Below are 27,163 nucleotides of genomic sequence, written 5' to 3' on the forward strand. Positions count from 1 at the left end.
TGCATGTGGAGGAGCGGAGACGCGAACCCGGTTCACCAGATTACAAGACTACCGCTCTTAACCACTACACCACACTGGCTCTGATGTAGGATCACTGAGGATCATTGTGGATAATTAAAATGGTGGCTATACTCAGCTCCTTCATTGCTCAGAGTCCTTTGCCTGCCACTCTCTGGTAGGCCCAAGGGGGTTCCATGACAGAGAAGGATGCCTCTGAGTCACTTTTCCTGGGGCTACCACAAACTTGAAGGCAACCATATAGGCCTCCCCTCTCACTTCCACTTCCACTTCTGCTTCTACTTATTATTATTATATATTATATTATTATTATTATTATTATTTATTTTATTATCATTTTCTTTCCTTCTTAACCCAGTGAGATCCTTTGTGCTCCCAATATCACGTTGGAACCTAGCCTGGGAATCTTAGAGAGAGGAAATGCCACCATCAAATGCTGGAGTCCTTTGAACTTATTCATGAATTTTTCTCTGGAGATGCACAACCACGACATAAGCCACGACATAACCATTGCCACCCAAATAGCCAGAGGAATGGCTGCATTTTACATCACTAACGTAAGCCGTCAACATGGAGGATTATACAGCTGTTACTATTACAGCAACCTATTTCGGTCAAACCACAGTGAACAAGTCAAGCTAATGATAATAGGTAAGACATCCACAGCAAAATCCTTCTCAGCATCCCAGCGAGGCCAGGTAAGGTAAAAGCCACGTAGTTCATTGGTCCAGGCTAGATGTTTTGGTCTGCTAACATGCTTAGGATGCTCCTTCAGAGATTCACACTGAATGCTTTAAGCCCCCTTTAAGCCCCCACACACTTGCCCAAAATGCCTGATTGAAGACTTGGAACTTGTAATATTTGGGCTGCAATCCTAATGCTGCTAACCTCAGAGTAAGCCCAGCTGAACTAAACAGAAGTTACTTTTTAGGATTGTGAAGTTAGCCATAGGAGGTGTGCCTGATTTTAATCCTAAATAACACCCAGGAAATGTCCTTTAACTGGGAACAGTGTCCACAATGCTATGGTGTTCAGCACTGGCTTCCTTATTTATTTTATTTTATTTTATTTTATTTTATTTTATTTATTTTATTTTATTTTATTTATCAGATTAGATTAGATTGGATTAGATTTATTACTCACCCTTCACTAGTAGGTCCCAGGCAGGTTACAATAATTAAAATTCAGAATGAAAAACAGTTAAAACAGATACCTTCATAAGAGTAGGTATCCTGTTGTTGTTCAGTCGTTCAGTCGTGTCCGACTCTTCGTGACCCCATGGACCAGAGTCCACACTCTTGCATGAGTCAGCTGGCTGGGAAACCCAGCCAGATGGGCAGGGTATTATTATTATTATTATTATTATTTATTATTATTATTAATTAATAATAATATTAACTCCTGCAAGAGCTTGGAAGCCAAATTGGTTTTGCACCCAAACCATTTTTTTAAAAAAGGATTCTGGGCATGTGCGGGGGGTTGGGGGAACCAGGAGGTGTGTCTGCACTGTCTTTTGCAAAGACTGAATTCCTCAAGCATCTTTGTCTTTGCACAGATCAAATGTTAGGAAAGCCTAATATCTCCTTCAGTTCTGTGGATCAGATCACACTGGGAAGTAATTTCACCATCCGTTGCCAAAGCCCACATGAGGACGTGGAGTTCTATTTCCAAAATGCTAATACCCAGGTGATGCATCAGACCACGGCAAACCATTTCATTATCGGCCGTGCAGATCCGAGGCATGGAGGGAACTACCAGTGCAGCTACCACACGTCATTCAGAACCCTTTATCAGCTCAGAGCCCAGCAACTCTCTGTTGCTGCTGCTGACGGGTAAGTAGTTCAGCATCTTGCATCAAGCATCATTCTTACAAATATTGTAATAGGTTAAGATCTGGTAAAGTACAATAACACCCTTGTAAAGTATACACTTTTGGTTTTTCCTCCCCCCTTTATTTTCTTCTTCTACACAGGTTCTGTTTCTCTTTCTCTCTTTCTCTTATTTACATCTCACAACGTTTAGTGCACATAAAAATTATGTACTTTTGAACTTTCAATAAAGATGTTTAAAAAAAGAAAAGAAAAGAAAAAGAAAGCATATTTGCATGCACATCCCTAACCTCATCTCTGGATTTTTTCATTTTAGCTTATTCTAGCTATGGCATATTCCAAATATTTAGTAGCAAAATATCAGGAGGCTGTATATACAATGAGAGATCTCTCCGGGGGGGGGGGTTGTCCAATGGAGGTTTTTAATGTTTGATGTTTTATTGTGCTTTTAAATCTGTTGGGAGCCGCCCAGAGTGGCTGGGGAAACCCAGGCAGATGGGCGGTGTATAAATAATAAATTATTATTATTATTATTATTATTATTATTATTATTATTATTAGTGAAGGCAGCAAAGAAATTCACTTAGCCATTAGCTGAGAGCTGACAAATATGAGTTTCACATACAGCACCAGCAACATGTTCATTTGGGAGGCACGAGGCTGGAGTATGCTAAGGGTTCAGGGGAAGGAAGTTGAGGAACTGCAGCAAGTCTCAGAAGATGCTGCAAAACCCAGAGTTTCCTCTGAAGAGGAAATGGTTGCTAAACTACTCTGTTGAAGCTGAGGTTTAAAGGCAATATTGTGGAAGGAGGAAAGGATGTAATCAGCTCCACTTACAGGCAGCAAATGGGATATATCAGGCATGTCCAACAGGTAGGTCGTGATCTACTGGTAGATCACTGGATGTCTGTGGTAGATCACTAGTAGATCAGTGGCTCCCCCCCCCCCAGGAAGCTAAAAAACTTTGGTTCCCCTAAAAAAAAACTCAACATCTTTGCTCTCCACCCCTAAAATGACCCGACCCACCAAAAACAGGGCTTTCCTTCCTGACACAAGCTCATTGTTGCTTTCCTCCTCCCTAAAGAAGCTCAACAACTTTGACCTGAACCCCCCAAAAGGGGGTAGATCACTGCCAGTTTTAACTCTGTGAGTAGATCGCAGTCTCTTGGAAGTTGGTCACCCCTGGGATATAGATTTGTGAGTTTATGGCAAAAGGTTGAAGCTCACTGAAAAAGCAGAAGGTTCGAATCACTGGCACCTTCAGGTAGGGCTGGGAGAGAAACCTTGGAGAACCACGCCCAGCCAATGTAGACAATGGTCTGACTTTGTGTAAGGCAGTTTCCTATGTTCCTGTGCCCACACACAATGCTGTTGAATGCTAAGGTGGAGACACCTGCCTCTTTCCACTCTTTACAAGCATGCCATGGCAGCCCACTTCACATCTCTCTTTCTTCTGCATGCAGATCTCAGCTTAAGCAGACCCAACATCTCCCGAAGACCCAGTGATTCAATTGCCCTGGGGGGACATGTGAAGATACAGTGTGAACCTAAAGATGGAGCCACCTCGTTTTATTTTTACAAGGCTGGAGGCTCAAAAGTGGAAGGGCCCGTGCCTTTTCCCTCAGGCGAACTTTCCATTAGTAATGTCAGCTTGGAACACAAAGGGAATTTTAGCTGCATCTATGCACGGAAACCTTTCCTCGTCTCAAAACTGAGTACATCCCTGGAGCTTCTAGTATCAGGTATAGTATCTCATTTGGTGTGTCCTGAACTTACCACATCATTTAATTTGCAGTGCCTTTGAAACTTAAATCACTCATTGCTTTTAGCCTCTTTCCATATGAGCCTACCCGGACCCTGAGATCATCTTCTGAGGTCTTTCTTCATGTGCCTCCACCTCGAGAGGTCCAAATGGTGGCAACACGAGAAGAGCCTTTTCTGCAGTAGCTTCCTGTCTGTGGCATGCTCTCCCCAGGGAAGTTCACCTGGCGCCTTCATTATACACCTTTAGGCGCCAGGCAAAAACTTTCCTTTTTAACCAGGCCTTTGGTTGACGTGTTTGATATCCTATACCCTTTTAAAATGTGGGGATTTTGGGGGGGGGCATTGGGTTGTTGTCTTTATTTTGATGATATTATGTGGTTTTATATTCTGGTTTTGTTTTGTGATCTGCCCTGAGAACTCCGGGTATAGGGTGGTATATAAATTCAATTAATATTAATACTAATACTAATATAAGACATGACAGTCTCACAGGGTGATGTCCAACTAAGCTTGAGTATCAATGGCCTTTGTTTATTTTTATGTTAATATTTCATTATAAACATACAAACAAACAAACAAACATAGTATTATTACTACTATCAAACATTCACTCATTTACCATTTATTTCTAAAGCATTCTACATTAAAATGGTGTCTTTAATGTTCTATAGTACACATATAATATTGTAGGGTTTTCTAAAATTTCAAGCATTTACATTTCTATTGTGTGTGTGTGTGTGTGTGTGTGTGAATTTTAACTTTGTTTGCTTGCTCTTTTGGATACATAGACAAAAATACCGTGATAGATTTTTAAATGTTTTATTTTGATTATTTGAGACGTTAAGGGAGAAATACAATCTGCAGAGGAACTCTTGGGCTAGCCTATGCAAAATGACCTGGCCAAGCTAGGGCCATTAAGAAACAATACAGGGTCATTGAGATCCATTTACAATGCAAGAGAACTGTCCTCCCCTTGCCCTGAGGTGTGAACAGAGACTGGGACTGGAATGTTTGCAAGGGTAACTGGGTGAGGTGACAGGAAAAGAAGGATTTTTTGAGCAAGGGTTGCTGGGAAAAAATAAGAAGGAAGAAAGTCTGGGACCCATCTTGGGAACGCTGGCTGGGAGATGCACTGCTATGGGGATCAGCCCCTCTTGAAATGACCAGGCTGTAAGATCTGGACTACCTGCATACAGACTGAAGGTGTAAATAGGTGAATAAACCATATTTCTTAAAGCTATGACAGTCTCCAAAGGACCACAGACCCTGGGTGAGTGCCTGGAACCCCATGGACTTCTTGCACAGAGGGGGAGACACCCAACTTCTGTAGCCATGCAGTCACAAAATAAAAATAATCCACAAACCAAGAAAACAATAATTTCATAAAACAGAAGCAGCCACTAGCACCATTTACACAGAGGACAGCTATAAACCTTAGCGTCCTCAATTTTAAAAACAGTCAAAATAGGCATTTTAAAACTTATTTATTTAACCCAGAGGCCCTTGTGTCCTCCGTAACAGGGTGTGCCTAAATAAATAAATATTATTTATACTCAGCCAACCCGGCTGGGTTTTCCCCAGCCACTCTGGGCAGCTCCAATATTAAATATTAAAAGCACAATAAAGAGTCAAACATTAAAATCTTTTCTTAAACAGGGCTGCCTTCAGGTGTCTTCTAAAAGTCAGATAGTTGTTTATTTCCTTGACATCTGATGGGAGGGCGTTCCACAGGGCAGGCAGCACTACTGAGAAGGCCTTCTGACTTGTTCAACTGGTTCGCCAGCTATAGCCATTCCTGAACAGAGATAGCCTGATCACTGTAGCCCATTCATTTCATAACCTCAAGGCTGGATTACTGCCAGTGCCACATACTGTACTCTAGGAGCGGCTGTCCTTGGTGCTGATTGGGAAGCTCCAGCTGGTGAGCAATGCAATGGCCAGGCTGCTTATGGGGGCACATAGCTGGCAACATATAACACCCTTCAAGGTCCTTGTGTTAATCCCCAAAATCCTGGGTAGCTTAAGGACCACCTGAACCTTTATATCCAGCTTCATCACTGAGGTCATCTGCTTGAGCACCACTGCTAGTCCCCAAAATTAGCAAGCTCGCCTGACAGCAATATGAAGCTGAGCATTTAGTGGCCATCAGCCGAGTCCTGTGAAATGCCAATAGAGATTCAGTGGGTGCCTTTAAATGCCGGCCAAAAGTATGCAGGCAGGTAAGAAAATGTATTCTGTAACAGCTAATTGATGATCTCTGGTTTAAAAATTTACCCAGTTCTTGTTCCATATGGGTATTATTGTTGTGAAGTGCTATAATTTTTTAATAAATAATTTTTAAATAAATAAATAAATAAATTGCTTTTTAACAAATAAATGCTCCCTCCTGAATTTTCTTTTGCCCAAGCTGAGTTGTTAGGTGGATGTCTATGATCAAAACAGCAAGTGGTTGTCACCAGCCCCTCATTCATCACTATGGCAGAGAAAAGTTCAGTATGTTAACAGGACTTGGCAACTGGGGAGGAATCCCCCCCCTTTATATTTCTTTTGCACAGATCCCAAATTATCCAGACCCAGGATCTTCCTGACACCCACTGAGCCTGTTTACCCAGGAACAAAAGTCACTATCCATTGCCAAAGCCAAGACATTGCAGCAGCATTCTATTTTAAAAAGGATACAGACCAAATGGTCCCCTACGGCCATCAATACAACGGGGCCACGGCAATTTTCGACTCGGTAATATAAAGCTGACACATGCTGGAACTATATCTGCACTTATCGCCCCAAGCTAGAACTTTTTGTCACCTCACCATCCAGTGATCCTGTGGAGCTGCTTTTCAGAGGTATGTTCTGAGCGTGTAGGTGGAACCAGAAATAATTCAAGAGTGAAGTTAAGTAAGCTGACGGTAGTATAAGGGTAAGCCTCGATTCCTAGAGTCTGATTGGACCCCTTAGAGCAGGGGTCCCCAAACTAAGGCCCACGGGCCACATACAGCCCATGCGAGCCAATTATCCGGCCCCTGCCATCCCCCGCCGCCCGCTCTTACCGTGCAGGGCGTGGCTGCCCATCTCCAGGTCGGCGCAGCACCAGAAATAGCTTGTGCACATGTGCAAAGCGTCATTTCTGGTGCACTTCCGGGTCTGCGGAGGCCCGGGTGCCATGCACACAAGCTATTTCCGGTTGCTGCGCCATGCCAGAAAAACCAAGTGCGTGTGCGTATGGGCGCGTGCTCCCCCGCTCTACGGCCCGCTGCGCAATCAGTGCCAGAGGAACCGGCCCCAAGGCCAGGTAAATTTGGTGACTCCCTGCCTTAGAGCATGGGTAGGCAAACTAAGGCCTGGGGTCCGGATCCGGCCCCAATCACCTTCAAAATCTGGCCCACATGTTTTTACATGAGTAGAATGTGTGCTTTTATTTAAAAAAGCATCTCTGGCTTATTTGTGGGGCATAGGAATTCGTTTATTTCCCCTCCCAAAAAATATATTCTGGCCCACCACATGGTCTGAGGGACGGTGGACCGGGCTCCCCCGCTGAAAAAGTTTGTGACCCCTGCCTAAGAGTTTGATTGATAATATCACATGATACCCCATGCCATAAGTCCCCGCCATGTACGTCCACCATGACATGTATTTCAGGATCATGCGACCCCTCTACAATGAAGGCAGGCCTTTGTGGACTAATAGGCAGAGGTTTTAAAACCCCTTGAGTCACAATAGGGTATCTGATTGGCTTGACGGGGCTATGTGACCCCTTACAATGATGTCACATCACTGTGGACTAATCAGAGGTTTTAAGTCCCCAACCAATCTGCTACTTAATCTGCTAGAACTTCTAGAAGTGCTGGGGCAGAACGCAGTGTGTTCACTCTTAAGAATGTGTCTGGGCATGTAAAGGAGGCCATCCTACATCAAGCCCCAAGTCCCCCTTCCCCTGATTGTATGGGGTTGAATATCTCTGCCTATTGCCCACATACCGTGACATCATTGTGGAGAGGTCACATGACCTCTCCAAAGGCATGGCATGGTGGTCTTCAAGGGTGGTACTCCTGAGGCAGGGCTTCTGGGATGGCAATGTCATGTGATCAATCAAGCTGGGGGGGGGACAACGACGACTATGGGGTGAGGCTTAAGCATTTGACAGGCAGTAGGACTTTGGCCACTTCATGAGAAGAGAAGACTGCCTAGAAAAGACCCTGATGTTGGGAAAGATGGAGAGCACAAGGAAAGGGGATGACAGAGGATGAGATGGGTGGACATGTGTTCTCGAAGCGACTAGCATGAGTTTTGGCCAAACTGTGGGAGGCAGTGGAGGATAGGGGTGCCTGGCGTGCTCTGCTCCATGGGGTCACGAAGAGTCGGACACGACTGAACAACTGAACAAAACAAGGACTTTTCTACTACTGCCAGCAACCAGAAATAGCTGTGGATATATGAGTGGGAAAGGTATTCTGTTTTATAGTACACTGGTCACCTCCATTATTGTTTTGCTAAATATCAATGCTAGGGAAAGTTCTTGATCACCCTCATTGACACATCCCAAAACCATATGAGAAACCAAAACAGAGCCCTCCATTGAAACCCACAATTTGATCAATTTTGCTGTGCAGTTTTGCAATCACAATGTGCACAAAAAATGCACATATTAGGGTAAATGTGCCTTAAAGTGCATATATTATTGAAAACAACATACAAAATGCATGATTGTAGGGGAAATCGCTTTGCAAAAATGTGCATATTAGGTAAGATTTGTGTTCAGTGCTGATAAATTTTCATGACGGTTTTTTAAAAAACACACACAGCAGATACAAAAATTGTAATGTAATGAACTTAAGAATGGAAAATGAGAAAAGAGGAAACCAAAATCGACAAAATCTCCCAGCCCCAGACATGCCCCTGTCACATGGTGAAAGTCAGCATCTAAATTCCTTTTTCCTTCTGTGCATAGATGACAGCTTAATAAAACCTTCAATCTCCATCAACACCAGTAAGGTTAGTTGCCCTTGGAGGAGAAGTCAATATTGTGTGCAAAATTGCATATGGATCTGCACAGTTCTATCTCCATAAGACTGGAGTTCCAACACCAAAGTATTCCAGGATGGGTAATTCAAGCACCCCACTTTTCCATTACCAATATCAGCTTGGAGGACAAAGGGCATTATAGTTGCAGCTACATATGTTTAGGAAATTCCTTTTTCATCTCAAAACACAGTGACCTCCCTGGAGCTTCTGGTAACAGGTAAGGCTGGTCCTCCAGCAATCTGCAATATTTGTTTTAGAATGGCCTTTGAAGCTTATTCATTTATTTATCTAGCACTTCTGGTTGTTTATGTCATAAATGCTTAATGGGTATTTGCTCAGGTGAGCTTGAGAGGTAGCAGTGTTCTCCTGCTCCTGTGTTTTTAACATCACCATGATATGAGGAAATTAAGCAAGGTGAATCTTTCCTCCTAGCTATGGGATGACACAATGGCGAGGGAAGGAACAAACTACAACTGTTTGTTTTCCAGGCTGCTGGTCAGGTCACTGGGTTGAAGCCAGTAAGAATAGTTGGCTGGCAACTCAACAGAAATGCAGGATTCTTCTCCCATGCCCTTCTAGAGTATTTGGCTAAGTTGGATTTGCCTGGGATAAGTTCATCACAAAGAGGTCTAAATGTTCTTTCACGTTGAAGACTTGCTAGACTTAGGTCCATTTAAATAGTATCAAACCACTTTCAGCAACCATGTCTTTCACCAAAGACTCAAAAGGAAGTGTAGTTTGTTAAGGGGGGCTGACCGTTGCTAAGAGAACCCTTATTCCCACCACAAAGGTACAATTTCCAGAGTGGTTTAACAACCAATGCCTTAGAAATCAATGTATCTTCACAGAGAACTCTGGAAATTGTAGTTCTGTTAGGAGAATAGGTGTCTCCTAACAACTCTCAGGAATCATAGCTGTCAACTTTCCCTTTTTTGCAGGAAATCCCTATTCCGGCGCCGTTTCCCATTGCAAAAAAAGGGAAAGTTGACAACTCTGCTCAGGATCCTTAACAAACTACACTTCCCGAGATTCCCAAGCTGCAACTATTTAAAGTGGTGCATACTCCTTTAAACGTATAGTGCACGTGAGCCCTTAATATGTCTGCACAAAAAATTGCAGCAAGGCATACCTGGTCAAAGAAGCAATGGATGTCCTTTCTCTGGAAATAATATAAACCAGCAGTTATAAATCAGATCTCTCCGTAGTGCTGAAGGGACAACAAGAGATCAAGAAATATGCAGGGTGATGATAAATGGAGTGGGAATCCTCACCATCCAATCTCTCCCTTTCCACAGATCCCAGTTTACCAAGACCCAGTCTTTCCCTGAGTTCTGTCGTTGTCAGTGTGGGAGAAACTGTCTCCCTCCAGTGCCAAGCCAAGACAGGGCCGTGACATTCTATCTCCAAAAGTCTGGAGAAACAAAGCCTCTGCAGTTCCTTGCGACCAACAAGAACACAGCCAGCTTCACCATCACTGCAGAGCAGGACCACAATCAAAGCTTTGCCTGTAGTTACTGCCCTTCGTCGGATCTTTTTTGTCATCTCAGAGCCCAGTACACCTGTGGAGTTTCTAGTTATAGGTAGGGAGTTGTCATGGCAAGCACCTTCTCTATCCCCTTGCTTCAGCTTTCATTTCTGGTTTGAGCTTGAGCATCAAGCTGGGTGTTTACTAGCACGACACCAGAAGGCTATCTGGAGAAAGCACATAACATGGATTTAAACCAGGGGTCAGCAAGGTTTACCTCACCGGAGCATGCGATTTTACTATCAGAAATGTGTACTGTTGCTCAGGAGAGGGTTTCCCAGAAAATGAAAGGGCTTTAAGTTATCTGCTTTTCTATGCTTCACGCTTTATATGCTTGTCTAACAAATACAACTTGTTTAAAGTTCATTCTGAGTGTTCCTTTTATTGCCAGCCTGCATCCAAAAGAATATTTGATAAAACGCCATTCACTTATTACTGGTATATTCCACCAGCAAGTGAAAGTTTATCTGTTTGACAAGTATTTGGCTGGCTTTCTCTTTTATGATTTATTTCATTTTACTTTTTTTTAAGTATTCTCTGCTTTGTCTTATGATAGTTTTGATCTGCTGTCGTTTAGCTTGTTTTGAAATATCGCATGGCTTTCCATTAAAGAGAAAAGCATAATCCCTAATGTAGCTTCCTATCCTGTGGCTGAAGACAGAGCCCTGGCTCATGGTTGTCAACATCTCAATTCCTGTTTCCTCTGTGCACAGATCGCAGGTTACACACACCAACCATCTCCATTGTTACCAGTCAGCTGATTGCCCCCGGAGCACAAGTCAACATCACGTGTACAACGAATGGTGGACCTGCAAATTTCTATCTCCACAAGGCTGGAGATCCAGTGCCAAAACAGTTGATGAAGGCTCACAATCATGTGGGTATTTTTTCCATTGGCAATATCAGCAGGGAGGATGAAGGGAACTACAGTTGTAGCTATGCATGTTTAGATCGTCTGCTGTTAGTCTCACAACCAAGTAACTTCCTGGAGCTTCTTATATCAGGTATGTTGTTGTTGTTTTAAAAAGTGGGGGGACAGACGACAACTATCAGTGCACAATACATAAAATGTTCAGCAAACAACATCTTTGGAAGTCTGACTCAATCCATTAGAATAGTGGTTCGCAAATAGGGGTCCGGGGACCCCTGGGGATCCGCAGAACACACCCAGGGGGTCCACGGAACCAATCCCCTGCCAGGGACTCACTTATCTTGTTAATGGCACAGTGAACTCTGTCTGTATGTTTCCTTGTTCCTTCAGCTCCGTGACTTACCATACATTTTGGTTTCGGAGGTTATTTAACTTTAATTAAGTCATTATCTCCAGTTGGGTACAAAAACATGAACGTCTCATTTCGGCTGAATCTGGAACAGCAAAGCTTTCCTGCTCTCGTGTGCCTTTTATATTTATTTCTTTCAGACACTTCTAAAAGCCCAGCCAGCACTGTTCTTTGAATGGTTCACAATTTAAAACCAATTCAATACAAATACAACCTACAGCTATATTTATATCTATCTATATCTATCTATGGTGTGCCTGGCGTGCTCTGGTCCATGGGGTCACGAAGAGTCGGACACGACTGAACGACTGAACAACAACAAATATCTATCTATCTATTATCTATCTATCTTTATATGCACCACCAAGCACAAATTTTTATAAAACATAGCATTAAAATTGTACAAATCATTAAGCAGCATGTTCAAATCAGCAAGAGGAAGATAAATACAGTAGTTCTAAGTACTAACATAATAGTATTTCAAAAGCACTTAAAAACATATTGACATGAAAAATTAAGAAGGTGAACCCTTTATTTGCTTGAGTATAATTGATAGAATAAAAATTTACCTTTTAAATTTCTGGATAGCTGTCAAGGGGCACAGAGGAGAGCCAGTAGGAAGTTTGGCCGCTCTACCTAAAAGAGGTGCAGGCAGATCACACATACTGTTATCTGATCCCCTCTCTTTCCATGTGTGCGCATGTGTGTTTGTGCTTACAACTGACACTTAACATTCCCTGGCTACACTCAGTCCTCAGAGCTGTAGTTTGTTGATGATGCTGGGAGGGAATTATAGTGCTCTGAGAAGTGAACTACGGGTCCCAGAATTCTTTGGAGTAAGCCATGTGCTTTAAATGCATATTCGAAATGCTTTCAATGTGTGGTGTGGATGTAAACATTTAAGTATTGCATCTGGGAGTGGGTAATGGGAAGCAGCTCCCAAACTTCCCACTACCAAAGCAGTGTAGACGTTCTTCCCTTTCCCTGATAATGTATGGACCTTTTGGCTCAGTTTTAACAAATATACGCCTTTCTGCATCCCCTTTGGGTTGCGTTGTGGTTTTGGACTGTTATGAGTGCGAATACTAAGAGTCTTCTTGTGCATATTCTCTGAGTCAGCTGAGCATAGCTGGAATTCAATAATATACAGCTGGAAATCAGGGCCACAGAATCACTGGACATGCTGCTGACTATGGCCTTGTGGGGATTGTTGCAACCGACGCCCCTCGTCTATCTGTACACGGGGCACCGGTTGTTTGGGCAGCCTGCGGACGGGACGGCCAGTAATCCTGGAGCCTGCTCCCACCACGCCGTGAACAAACGGATGCGCTGGCTTCAATCTGAGGGTTGAGTTCTGTGAGTCCGTGAAGATTTTGCTTCGTAAATGGTTGCAAGCGTCTGTCTGGTCCAAAAAGCTCTGAAGAGGAAAAGAAAGCTAAAGGTGGCCAAAACTAAACGGCCAAATAAAAGGTTTTTAAAGCAAAAGTGAAAATAAAACAACTGAGACTGCAGTCTGGAGGAAAATGGCTTTGGCTGCCCTGCGTGGATGGTTTCGCTTTCGCTTTGCCTAGGCTTGTCACGCAACGTTCTTCTCACAGGGCTTCTCCACGCATTCTCCACACCACAAAGAGGGAGTGGCAACTATTTATTGAGGTGAATAACCAACGTCATAATCAATACATGAACCAATCACAACTCTGTTGCTGCCCTAAATTGGGCGGGAAGCAGACTAACTGACCGTTGCCTAATTCAAAGTTTGGAGCCACTAATTGCCCCGTGGAGGGATCCCAGCAGTGAATCGCCTGCCGTATCCTGCTGCTACCTTTCCTTCCAGCTGGAAGGATACAGTAAAATTAAGCACAAATAATAACAAATAAACACAAATAACCACTATTTGATTTAAATTTATTTTCCACCACAAACAGTGATGAAGGTATGTCACATGGGACTTCCGGTTAGGTGCCGGTCAATGGCGGACGGGAGTCCGACGGCTCCGTCCTCCGCCAGGCTTTAGGGACTTCTGTGCCTGCGCCACGGGTCCCTTAAAGCCACGGGAAGAGCGTCCCGTGGACCTGAGCTTCGTGGGTCCCAGACGTGCCGTCTCCGTTCCCGATTGACCCTCGTAAGGGGGAAAAATCGGGCGAGCGGAGCGCCGGCACGGGACTGAAGAAGCGTCTGCCTGCGGAGGATCAAAGCAGCGATCCCGCCAGACTCGAGCACCCGGCACTTCCTGCATAGAAATCTCCAAAGAAACTCTGTAAGTTAAAGAATTGGATTATTTTTACAAGATTTAAGAGCACTGCTTACAGAGGAACTGCAAAAGGAAGCCTGTTCCCTTTAAACTGTTTGCGCGAGCTTGGTAGCGCTAAAAGATCAAAGCCGCGACTAACGGAAAAGTTTTGCGAACTTTTTAAAAGTTGATTAAAAGTTGTTTAAAGGATGTTTAAAGACTTAAAAACAGTTGATATGGCAAAAGAAGACGCCCCTCACCCTCTGGATTAGGATTCCGGGTCAGTAGCGGGCTGTGATATATTGTTGCCATTTTTTTCCTTTGTTGGTGTTTCAGTGACTGTTTACCAGTGGAGACATTCTGACTTCTTTGTAACCAGATACAAGTTATTTTGTGGACTTTGGTGGTAACACTGCAAGTTAGGAACTGTGACTGACTTGGGCTACCTGAAAATGGGCCCTTCTTGGCTTTAAGGAACTTATATTTTGGAAAATTAAAACCCTTTGCCTAAAAGTTGGATTTTCGGGACTGGTGTGGGCTCCTGGCTCAGCAGCCTCTTTGTTCTCAGGACTGAGCTGCTGGCCACCTGGTGTTTACTTTTGGGACTGTTGGCCTTCTGCTGTGAATGTCTGAGATTGTTACTACAGAAACTGGAGTGACCTTGAGATTACAGTTACAGAGCCCACAAGGAATGGAACTTAGATCAAAAGGAACTGGCTCTGAAAAAAGAAAAGGCTCTGTTTCCCTAACTCTACAGGAACAAATGGAGAAATTAGTTGTTAGTGTTGCAGAAATTGCAGCAGGACTGAAAAGCGTGACTGACGGGTTGAAGCAACACAAGATCAAGTTTCATCAGGAAATACAGCAGTGAATTCAGCAATAGAAAAATTACAAGCTGATATAAAAGCTGACATTAAAATTCTACGCAGACCCTAGAAAAATCCATTGGACAAATTGAGGAGAACGTAAGGAAGAACAGAGAAGAGATTAATAGGATTGGGCAAGAGGTGACCACCTTGAAAAAGGACTCAGAGGAAATTAAAGTGGTCAAGGAAAAAATAAAAAAGGTAGAGGAAAAATTGGATAATTTAGATTTGGAACAGATAGAGAGTATTGGATCACGACAGAGGTCTGTTGAAGAGTCCCTCGCGTTTCTGCAACTACATCAAAGAGAGGGCAACATCCGCCTAAGAAATCTTCCAGAACTGGAAGGGGAAGACCTAAAAGACTACATAGTGAAGTTATTCTCAGGATTTTGGGAGATAGAAGAAATCAACGTCTCAGCACGCATAGTGAAGGCCTTCAGATTTGGTCCAAGAGGCTCCAGAGGAAAGAAAAGCAGTAAAACAGTCAGTGACTGTTTGATTGTGCTACACGATCGACACGACAGAGACTACTTTCTGGACTTGCATTATAGAAACAACCTGGTGGTTGAGCAGAATAAAGTAATTTTTATAAGGACATCCCCAGATTTTTCCTTGACAAAAGAGTTCCCTACAACGATTTGGCAACTGAGCTTAGAAAAAGGAAAATCCCCTTCAGTTGGGAATTTCCAGAAGGCCTGGCATTTACGTTTGAAGGAAAAAAGATAAGAATAAGGTCCCTGGCGGAGAAGCAGAAGTTTTTGGACAAGCACCTGGAACAATTTAAAGGCACACCACTCGACCCAGCACAATTCTACAGGTTTCCAGAGGTATTTCCACCACCGCCGGGACCACCACCAAGCCTACCCAGCCCAGGCAAGGACCCAGAGGAAGACAAGATAGGAGAAGCAACTGGAGGAGAAGACTAGAGAAAGGAAAATGGCGCTCAAGTTAATGACATGGAATGTCCGGGGATTGAATCAGAGACCAAAGAGACGCAGAGTGTTTTATAGCATAGAAAAGAAGAATTTGGATATAATATGCTTACAGGAAACCCACATAGCCCGACGCCATAGAAGATTACTACAGAACAAAAAATTAGGCCAAGAGTTTATATCATCGGATAAGGCCAAGAAGAGAGGAGTAGTGATATACGCAAAGGAGAAATATAGCCCAAGACAGCTTTTTAAAGATGAGGAAGGGAGATACATCGCAATTGAAATTAACATACAAGGCGAAAAATTCTTGATTCTGGGACTTTATGCACCAAATGATGGAAAGTCAATTTTTTATAAGAAAATACATGATCTGCTGTTGGACTATTTGGATTACAAATTAGTTTGCCTTGGAGACTTTAATGGTGCAGTTTCCACACTAATGGATAGATCTCAAAGAACCAAATTAACGAATGATGGGAAACTCCCAAAGACTTTTTTCGAAATGGTGGATAATTTGAATTTGGTGGACTCTTGGAGATTAAAAAATCCCACAGATACAGAGGCAACATATTTCAGCGAACCTCAGCAGTCATGGTCGAGGATAGACTATATTTGGATTTCGAATGAATTGGCTCCAAAAATACAAAAGGCAGAAATTGGCCCTAAAACTCTTTCAGACCATAACCCTGTACAGTTAAATTTAAAAATGATCTCCAAGGACTCTTTTAGATGGAGAATGGATGACGCTTTGATGAGAGACACCAAGCTAGTGGAAAGAGCGGCGAAAAAGATGAAAGAATATTTTCAGATAAATTGGAGCTCCGAAGTGGAGAAAAGAATTGCTTGGGATGCAAGTAAAGCTGTAATGAGAGGATTTCTCATTAGTGAAAAAGCAAAAAAGAAGAGACAACAAAATGCAGAGATGGAGAGATTGTTGAAATTAATCAAAGAAAAGGAAAAAGAATTAAGAGGACATCCCAGATGTGTCAAAATCCAAAAAGAAATTAAATACTTGCAATCCCAATATGCCAACATAATGAATCAGGACATCGAATGGAAAGTGAAAATGATGAAGCAAAGAACATTTGAATCGGCTAATAAATGTGGAAAATTACTAGCTTGGCAATTGAAGAAAAGACAAAAGGCAAATGTCATCAATACCTTGGTAGTAAACGGAAAAAACGTGGAGAAACCTGAGGAAATCAGATGGTGTTTTCAAAGATTTTACAAGCAACTGTACAAGGAGGAGAAGATAGATGAAGCAGAAATTGACCGATTTCTGGAAAAGAATGGATTGCAAAAGGTCCCAGAGGAAAAACTAGTTACTCTCAACCACCCAATAACGACACAGGAGATAGAAGATGCGATAAATAACATGCAATTGGGGAAGGCTCCAGGACCGGACGGTTTAACAGCAAAATATTATAAGACATTGAAAGACTGGCTATCGCAGCCACTAAGAGAAGTATGCAACAAGATACTAGAAGGAGATAGGGCACCAGAGACGTGGAAGGAAGCCTTTATCACACTGATTCCAAAACCAGATACTGATAAGACTCAAATGAAAAACTATCGCCCAATATCCCTTTTGAATGTGGATTACAAAATTTTTGCAAATATATTGGCTACAAGATTGAAAAGAGTGTTGAAAGATTATATACATAGAGACCAAGCAGGTTTCTTGCCAGGAAGACAAATTAGTAATAACACGAGAATTATTGTGGACATTTTAGAAAAACTGGAGAGAAACATAAACACAGATGCGGCACTATTGTTTGTTGATGCAGAGAAAGCATTTGATAAAGTCTCTTGGACATTTATGAAAAAGAATTTGGAAAGGATGGGAGTTGGAGAAAAATTTTTGAATGGCATTAATGCCATCTATACAGAGCAAAGAGCTAAAGTAATAGTAAACAGTGTGATATCGGAGGAGTTTGAAGTTGAAAAGGGAACAAGACAAGGGTGCCCTATCTCCCCTTTACTTTTCATTACGGTCCTGGAAGTCCTCCTAAATATGATACGAAAGGACAAACAGATAAAAGGAATTCGTGTGGGAGAGAAGGAATACAAACTACGCGCCTTCGCAGACGATTTGATGTTATCCCTGCAAGAACCGGAAAGCAGTGTCCCCAGAGCTTTGGGAATAATCGAACAATTTGGACTTGTAGCTGGTTTCAAGTTAAACAAGCAGAAAACCAAAGTTTTAGGAAAAAATATGAGTGCAGAACAAATTCAAAGAATACAGGAAGGCACTGGCCTCAATTTTGTTAAAACAGTAAAATATCTAGGTATCAATCTCACAACCAAGAATTTGAACCTGTATAAGGACAACTACGAAAAACTGTGGATGGAAATAAAGAAAGACATGGAAATATGGACAAGATTGAAACTGTCGTTAATGGGAAGAATTGCAGTGATAAAAATGAATGTCCTACCAAGGATGCTGTTTTTATTCCAAGCCATACCAATTTTGGACAAACTGGATTGTTTTAAGAAATGGCAAAAGGACTTATCAAAGTTTATATGGCAGGGCAAAAAGCCAAGAATTAAGTTTAAGATTTTAACAGACTCTAAAGAGAGAGGAGGCTTTGCCCTGCCGGACTTAAGACTCTACTTCGAAGCAGCGGCCTTTTGCTGGTTAAAGGACTGGTTCAAACTAGAAAATGTTGATGTATTGGACTTGGAAGGGTATGATAATATGTTCGGTTGGCATGCATACCTTTGGTATGACAAGGCTAAGATCCACAGAACTTTTAAGTCTCATATAGTTAGAAAATCCTTATACCAGGTTTGGTCTAGATATAAAGACTTGTTAGAGAGAAAGACCCCTAGATGGATCTCTCCAGTGGAGGCCAAGGCCTACAAGAGACCGAACATGTCTGCAAATTGGTTAAGATATATGGACATACTGCAGCAGGAAGGGGACTCTTTTAAGCTAAAAAGCTACGATCAAGTGAAAAGTCAGGTCCCCGACTGGCTGCATTATCATCAGGTATATGAAACATTCAAAATGGACAAAAAAGTTGGTTTTCAAGTAGAAAAATCAAAACTGGAAACAGAACTGATAGAATCGAACTTTAAAAACCTTTCCAAAATGTATAATCTTTTGCTAGAGTGGCATACGAAAGATGAATTGGTTAAATCGTCAATGATAAATTGGGCGAAAGATATAGGACACAATATTATGATGGATGACTGGGAGGGATTGTGGCAAAAAGGTATTAAATTTACTGCTTGTCATAGTTTAAGAGAAAACATAATGAAAATGGTTTATAGATGGTATTTGACACCAGTTAAGATAGCCAGGATGAATACCAAAATGTCAGATGTATGTTGGAAATGTAAACATGCGAAAGGTACCTTTTTTCATATGTGGTGGTTGTGCCCAGCGGTAAATGCTTTCTGGGATAAGATTTATAACGAACTCAAGAAGGTAATGAAGGTTACCTTTTGTAAGAAACCAGAGGCATTTCTCCTGAGCATAACCAATGAAGAGATACCCAGTCAGGATAGAGTGTTTTTTATGTATGCCACAACAGCAGCTAGAATCTTACTGGCAAGAACATGGAAAGGCGAAGAGATACCAACGGTGGAAGAATGGCAGATGAAGATGATGGAATATATGGAACTCGCAGAGCTGACCGCCAGAATCCGGGACCAGAGGGAGGAGAAGGTGTCAAGGGAATGGAAGAAATTTAAGGATTATTTAGTCAAAACAGTAAAATTGAATATCTGAGCAGAATTAAATAGAATAGCGGCTTTAATAGATATATGTTAGATAAAATTGTTGGTAAGATATCTTTGTGTGAAAAATTTAATTGTTAGGAATTGTGTTAAGATTTGGTGTTAAAGTTAAGATATGATTAAGCAAAGTAAAGTGTATTAGAAATTGAGTTAATGTGAATAGAACAAGATACAAAGCTACCTTGAAGATATATATGATTTTGAAGACAGTGGAGGGAATGGGGGAAGTCCCTCAAAATAGAGAAGTTAGTAACAAGAAAAGTAAGAGGATAAATGTTAGTTTAAAGGTTTGTATATGTTTCTTTTTATTGTGATTGTTTGATTATGTTTTTGTGTTGTGTTTATGTATTGTATTTTGTATTTTTATATTGTGAATGTTGTTGTTTATGCTATGTTTTCCCTTTGTCTTAATAGAAAATAATAAAATCTTATAAAAAAAAAAAAAAGAAGGTATGTCACATACTGTATAATCCCAGTTAATGTATTTCAGAGGACAGTCAGGAAGTCTGGGTTGCATGGATGTAAAAGCTATTGCACAAACTAACTCTGTATGCAGATGTATTTGCCTCTGCATTCACATCCAAAGCAATGCACCCTGAACATCGTGGTCTGTTGGAAGAGGCAGTTGGTGGGATCAGTGGTTTAAAGTCTCCCTGTTCATTGTGCACAGGTCCTCACACCCCCAATCTGGGGATTTCTGAGCCTCCAGATTATACCCTGATCAACATAATTAGATTTGCCATAGGAAGTCTGATCCTCTTCCTCCTCACATATGTCATAATCAGAGACCAGCAGCTCCAAAGGAAACATGGCCTTAAGGTGAGATGACTCCCGTTCTGGAGGAAAAGTGGATTTAAGGTGAGATTACTCTTCTACTTCCTGGTTCCACACTGGTTCCTTTGGTTTTCCAAACTCGGTCTGAACCTAATCTCAGACCCTCCAAGTGTCCCTATTTTCCAGGGAAAGTAATGTATTTACAGAAACCATCTCGGTTTCCGATTTGATCATGGAATATCCTGCTTTTCCTTAGCATGTCCCTATTTTCATCGGGGAAATGTTGGAGGATATGGAGTTAGGCAACCCCCGAATCAAGGAGATAAGTAACTATACAACCTTTAGAAGACACCTGAAGGAAGTTTTATTTAATGTTTAATGTTTTATTATGTTTTATTATGTTTTTATCTGTTGAAAGTCACTCAGAGGGGCTGGGGCAACCCAGTCAGGTGGGCAGGGTGCAAATAATAAAATTATTATTATTATGGAATAGGGCGTCCCTGTTTTCATCAATGTTACAGGGTATGTAATCTTCAAGGGACTTTTTGCATTTGCCCACTGTTCATTTTGAAAGAAAGATCCAGGTTTAGTCACATCTCTTAGCTTCTCTGCTGAAATGATCACTGGTGAAAATCTCTCAGGATCTGAATCATAGGTGCAAATCAGAGAAGATAATTGAGAAGAGGGAGGTAGATCAAAGGTCTGATATAGCAGAAGGCTGATCCTTATTTTGGTTGGTATACGTTCAAAGAAACATACAAATAATTCCATGCATTCAATAATTCCATGCATTCAAGGGAGCTGTGGGCTAGCTTGTGTTTTTCGTATCACATCGGCCGCCGCTCAATACCGCGACCATGTGACAATCACCCTCCAAAGCCAAAGGACTTTCAAACACAATTTTTGATATTACATTGGCATCACATGTTCAAAGAAAGAAAAACACCAACCTGTTGACTTCCAGAGGCCCATGGACACTACTTACAAGCCTCTTTGTATCCCATCTATTATGGGATGCCTCTAGCCCTTTCTGTGCTCAGGAAGTCCCCAGGTGTGGATGGGGTAGGGATAACAATGATACCACCTGTGCAGTGTTGATTTTAGGCAAACTTCCCAATAAACAGCAGCTAAGCCCCCTCTCGTGCCCCCTCAAGTTATGTACACAGCTCAGCCTCTAATGCCAGTGTCTAGTTAATCCAGATTGCAAACCCCCCCCCAATGTATTGTTATTATTGGGACGCAAGTGGCGCTGTGGTCTGAACCACTGAGCCTCTTGGACTTGCCAATCAGAAGGTTGGTGGTTCGAATCCGCTTGATGGGGTGAGCTCCCATTGCTCTGTCCCAGCTCCTGCCAACCTAGCAGTTTGAAAGCACACCAGTGCAAGTAGATAAATAGGTACCGCTGCGGCAGGAAGGCAAACAGTGTTTCCATGTGCTTCGGTTTCCGTTACAGTCTTCTGCTGCTCCAGACTTAACCGTCCAGGGGTCCTTTACCTTTACCTTTACCTATTGTTATCTCATGCCTTTTCCACTATATTTACAGGATACTTACTGTATATTGCCCTTAGATTTTGATGTGCAAAAGTACAAGAGATGTTGAAACCATTGGCCAAGAAACCAAGCAGAGATAGCTCCGCGAGTCCACCATGATGACAAGATAATTTTCTCAAGACATACAGCAATATGAGATAATTATTTTTTCAACACTCAGGCATCCCAGATGCATCACTGATAAGCAAGCTACTTTTTATCACTGGCTACAAACTATGAATTGGAGGGTTTTCCCCAATTCTTTCTTATTTCCTTGCAAAAACATGCCAGGTAATTTTTGGTGCATCCATTTTTAAACAAGTCTTTAACTGATCTATTACAAGAAGCACGTTTAAATTACTGGGGCTGCTCTTCAAGGCACCATGTGTTTATTCTCTTTGGTTTAATTTATATTTTGTAAAGTTTTTTCTTTTTACCGGTATTTGATGTTATTGTGTTTTAGATGTGTTACTCTTAAACTGTATTTAAAAATAATAATAAAGATGGGGGTTTTCTTTTCAGTTTGTGTTCTTTTGTCCATTACATTGTATAATATTTTACATTGTTTCAGAATCTCAAAAAAGTAGATAGTCTGAGAAACTGTGGCTTCGGGACTGTTGTAGGCCTTAGTTTTGTCATATATATGGCTGGAATCTTTTGATTTCTTTGTTGCTGCCTGCATGCCCAATACAGGGCAGCTAATATTTCAGTTTACAAGGCTACATGTCCTTTTGAATCAAGCTAGAATGAATAAGACACTGAGGAGCTCACTTGGTTAGAGTCTCACATAATCCTCTAGGACCACTCTTTCTAACTTTCTATGGGTGAGAGTTACCTATGGAAAATAACTGAGAAATACCTGGTTGGGGAACAGGTATTCACGCCACGCCCCCCCCTCCCACCAAGCAGGACAACAGCAGGATCTTGAGATAATACTCTTCGTAACTCAGTTTTTGTTTCACATGAGAAATGTTGGTTTTTTAATGTTTCTAAACATTTAACAGCATGAAGCATTTATAGGGAGCCCAAGCCATCTGCATGTCACCGAGTGCTGCCTTTAGACTGGATGGAGCAATTTAAGCAGCCTAGACTTTCCTATGACATGGGAGGTGTTTCTGTGCTTTACAATCGCAGTTTCCAGGCCTCCAGCCCTCAAGTGAAGCTGCCACAGTTTGAAAGGGCACAGTGCTCTGATTTGGAGTCATCATAACCTCAATGGCCTCAAGGGATTCCCACCTTCTTTGTTGGGGACCTATGCAAGCATTGGCAAGTAGAGGGGTCGCTGTGTTAATTCAGACAACTCACCCAAAAGATCTGGTGCTACTGGGTTTAGAGTCTAGTAGTTCCTGCTCAGAGAACTTTGTGGGAGTTTGCATTGCAACTATATGCTCGGATTTAGGGGATGTGAGACCCTATGACAAGTGATCCTGACTCAAGGACATTCTTTAAGAGGTCACTATGAGAAAGACCTGTAGGTTTGGGGTAATCCAGGTGTTACCAGCTGGGGACTGCAATGCTGAAAGGAAAACAATAATCAAAATGGCAACTTGGATGGGGGACTGTTTGTGAGCAATTGAATCTCCTACCAATGAAAGTGAGAACTGTGATGTCCCTGCTGCCTATTAAAACTATAACCAGTCACTGCTAGCTGACCATAAAACAATGTCTCAAATTCATTCATTTTCCTTTTCACACAAACAGTCATAGAATCATAGAGTTGGAAGAGACCACAAGGGCCATCCAGTCCAACCCCCTGCCAAGCAGGAAACACCATCAAAGCATTCCTGACAGATGGCTGTCAAGCCTCTGCTTAAAGACCTCCAAAGAAGGAGACTCCACCACACTCCTTGGCAGCAAATTCCAAAAGTGGTTCCCTAATTAGAATAATTCATAATAAATGTCAGCCATGAAGTAATGCCTCTGGTGTATGTTTCAGTTTTCTGATCTCCACGACACATTTCAAGGATATAGTTATCAAATTGTAATTTTTTGTTTGTTTCGGCAAGTCTGGGCAGAATTGATGTAGTTAATCAGTTAAAAGTAGAAGAGGAAGTTGAAGGGTGAAGCAGCTGTTCTTGCTCCTGTATCTCTCAAATCTGTTGCCATTGCTTAGCAGCCTTCTCAGGTCACTAGCTAGCTGATCATAAAACAATGTTTGCACACTAACACCTGGGAGAGTCTGCCTGGTTAAATGGGAAATGAGCCTTTAAATTTGAATGTTACAAAGCAGTAAAATCCAACTGCTGTTCCCAGTTTATCAGTAGGGATGGGCAAATATGGAAATTTTGGGTTCTCACATTTCCAGTCTTAGTTTGGTTCTCCAAATGTCTGTATGTGGTTTTTTGTTGTTGTTTTTTTAAAGGCAACAGGCAGATGGCTTGTGATACAAAGGGCTGTTCAAGATGGTGAGATGAGAGTAAGTGGCAATGGAAAAAAGGCTGAGAAAGCAGAAGGAGGAAGTAAGGATGAAGGACAAAAGAATTGCAGGAAGGGGGTTGGAGAAAAAAGCTCCAGCAGGTGACAAAGATAGAAAGGAGGTGCTGAAAAATTATGGAAAGTGAGAAAATGACAGAAAGACATTTTTAGATAAGAAATGCAAACCTAATGGTGATAGTCACTTGCCCTCACCAAAGAAATGGTCCCAGAAATCAAAGAGAGGATGCTACCATCGAAAGGGTTCAAAAGTTTGACCAATAATACATGAAATATTGGTTCACTTGTATTGAAAAAAAAATGCCAATATCCCTGTGTGTGATATGAGGTACATCCTAGTGGTATTAATTTTAAATTAAAAGTGAAAATGTAGAAGTGAGTCCCTTGTTCGGGGTCTGGACTGGTTGAAGACCACTATTCTAGAGACTATCGTCTCTTTGACAACCCCTCAAGTAGAGTTGTGTGCCTGGTGGTGGTGGTGGTTTTATCTTATAACTTGCTGCTACCGTGTTTCTCCTAAAATAAGACACCGTTTCTCCTAAAATAAGACACCTGGACCCAGGTGGCGCTGTGGGTTAAACCACAGAGTCTAGGACTTGCTGATCAGAAGGTCGGCGGTTCGAATCCCTGCCACGGGGTGAGCTCCCGTTGCTCGGTCCCAGCTCCTGCCCACCTAGCAGTTCGAAAGCACATTAAAGTGCAAGTAGATAAATAGGGACCGCTCCAGCGGGAAGGTAAACGGCGTTTCCGTGCGCTGCTCTGGTTCGCCAGAAGCGGCTTTGTCATGCTGGCCACATGACCCGGAAGCTGTCTGCGGACAAACGCCGGCTCCCTTGGCCTATAGAGCGAGATGAGCGCCGCAACCCCAGAGTCGGACACGACTGGACCTGATGGTCAGGGGTCCCTTTACCTTTACCTTTACCTTATATTTTTTTTCGCTCAACAAAACACAGTATGGCTTATTTTCAAGGGATGTCTTATTTTAACTGTGTCGCATCGGTACGCTGCATAGCCACGCCTCTCCAGGCTGTTTTAATGGGAGGTACCACGTCACTATGGCTTATTTTCGGGGTATGGCTTATTTTTGGGGAACGGCTTATATTTCACAAATGCATAGAAATCCTGCTATGGCTTATTTTATGGCTATGTCTTATTTTAGGAGAAACAGGGTACTTCTTCATAATAAAACTCTGAATTTTAATATAATTTTAAAAGGGCTTGCATAACTTCCCGTGGAACTCTTCAGCAGGGCTGGATTTAGGTTTGATGAGGCCCTAAGCTACTGAAGGTAAAGGGGCCCTTTATATGTCCAGCTGTCCTTTGTCAACAACAAATTGTTGCTGTTTTTTGTGTTGAATATATGGTATATGGTAATTTATGGACCTAATAGGTATCTAAAGCCATTTGCACATAACAAATAGGAGCCTACACAATACAAACTGTTGCCGTATGTAGGTTTTATTTTATTTGTATTTTATCTTATATTTTGGAAATGTACCTCCAGGTTTTTTTTCAAATTTTTTGGGAGGGGGGGCAAGAGAGTGGGGTCTTAAGCTATAGCTTGTGTAGCTTATACGTAAATCCAGCACTGCTCTTCAGTATTCGCCTACAGTATTTGGCCAAATGCCTGAACACAGAATATCTAATTAGACATGAATCAGCAGCTATCTGCTCAAGCTTCTGGCTTCTGGACTTGGGAAGTTTTCTTGGACAGCAGAGGGGACAGGTCTGCTGGAATCCCAATCCAATTGGGCAAAAACACTGCTGAGGGCTTGAAGCGCTTGCGGACGGGAGAGTCTGGGAGGGTGTAGTTGGCCAAGTAGACGGTCTCCCCACCAGCCAGGTAGCTGGCCCAGAGTCCAAAAGTGCCTATCGTCATTATTGTGTGGTTGCAATGAGCAAGGAGAGCAAAATCCCTCCCTGGAGAGGACTCCCGCCCATCCCCAGAAAAATAAACATCCCCTCTGGAGGCATTAATGTTTTTCTTACACCACTCCATCCCATTGCTGGTCACCACAAAGATGGGATTGCGGTACTTCTCTCTGAAATAGTTCATGGCTTTCTCCAAATATCCTCTGTCAGCCACCACACCTTTCCAGCTGGGCATCACATAGACATAATCCCCTCTGCGGACATGCACTCCAACATATGTCACCACCTGGCGCTGCCCCCTTAGCTCCTGAAGATATTGATTGGCTTCTTCCTTGATGTGGTCATGGAAGGAGAACTGCTGAAGTATCTCTTGGCGGATATGCTGATAAAAGGTGTAAGACCATGGGTAGCCCGTCAGCCGGACGTACTTGCCTTCGATGTGTTTATAATCCTCTGACATCCAATTATGCAGAGGAAAGTTCCTCCAGCGGATCTTTTTGGCCACTTCAGCATTGATCACTGGTAAAGTGATTCGGAACATTGGTGACAGGTACTGGTGCATGGCGGGATAAATATAGGCTCGATGTCCATTCATCTTGGCTAAGGCATAGAGGGTGGCATATTGCCCCATCTGGTTCCCAAAACGGCCAGCAGAGTTCACTGTCCACATGCCACTGTCTATGATCTTAGAGGAAGAGCTGGAAGAATTACAGGTGGTGTTAGAGGATGGCCTGGACGAAGTGGTAGTAATGAGATAAGCAGGATGCCCCATCCCTGGGAAATTGGATACATTCTTGAAGCTGATCCTCCACCGCTGATATGGCATCTTGTCATACAGGTGCAAGAATGAAGAGAGGGACAGGAGGCCGAAAATACAGAGGAAGAATGAGAGGGCAGGTTGGCTGAAGGAACATCTTTGTGGGAGATCCATAGCTGCACAATAGGAACACCTAAAGGAAGTGCAAGTTGGAGTGAAAAGACAGGTAGGATCTACACAGAGATCACAACCACTGATATATGTCAGTGGTGACTGGGACTGTGCTGTCACATTTCATATGATCCATGTTTATGTGGAAGCTGTGGGAATGTTCAGGGATGCAGGAGAGGATATATTGTTTGATTAAATCCTTTCCAACTTGTGTTAACAAGTTCTACAATTTAGCAGAGTAACATTCCCCCTTTTAAACTTACACAGAGGATGCATTTGCTCAGGCTTCTAAAGCCTCTAAAATAAGTTACCTCTAAAATAATTTCACCTTTAGTCCCTCATAAAAAGATAGACACGACACAGTCGTCTATAAAAGTAAAAAAAGAGTTTACTCACACATTCTGTTCACAAATGG

The 27,163-nt window shown here is 42.3% G+C and overlaps 2 protein-coding genes across 2 annotated transcripts; one reads left to right on the forward strand and one right to left on the reverse strand.

Annotated features, from left to right (window-relative positions):
- Window positions 1–494: 494 nt before the first annotated feature.
- LOC117057534 (leukocyte immunoglobulin-like receptor subfamily A member 2) lies at window positions 495–22,012 on the forward strand. Its single transcript, XM_033168385.1, is given in 8 exon segments — window positions 495–669; window positions 1,574–1,785; window positions 1,787–1,850; window positions 9,927–10,020; window positions 10,084–10,211; window positions 10,870–11,160; window positions 19,882–20,069; window positions 21,554–22,012. Coding segments are annotated over 7 exon segments (1,122 nt in total). The 3' UTR covers window positions 20,040–20,069; window positions 21,554–22,012.
- Window positions 22,013–25,620: 3,608 nt separating this feature from the next.
- Window positions 25,621–26,751, reverse strand: LOC117057535 (galactoside 2-alpha-L-fucosyltransferase 2-like). Its single transcript, XM_033168386.1, has one exon. It carries the CDS (start codon window positions 26,749–26,751, stop codon window positions 25,621–25,623), a length of 1,131 nt encoding a protein of 376 aa, XP_033024277.1.
- Window positions 26,752–27,163: the final 412 nt, after the last annotated feature.

The sequence above is a fragment of the Lacerta agilis genome, chromosome 14, assembly GCF_009819535.1.
Source record: "Lacerta agilis isolate rLacAgi1 chromosome 14, rLacAgi1.pri, whole genome shotgun sequence".
In the NCBI taxonomy this organism is placed as follows: Eukaryota; Metazoa; Chordata; class Lepidosauria; order Squamata; family Lacertidae; genus Lacerta; species Lacerta agilis.

Excerpts from the sequence above, each read along its gene's own strand:
- LOC117057535 (XM_033168386.1), bottom strand. The coding sequence starts at position 26,751 with ATGGATCTCCCACAAAGATGTTCCTTCAGCCAACCTGCCCTCTCATTC.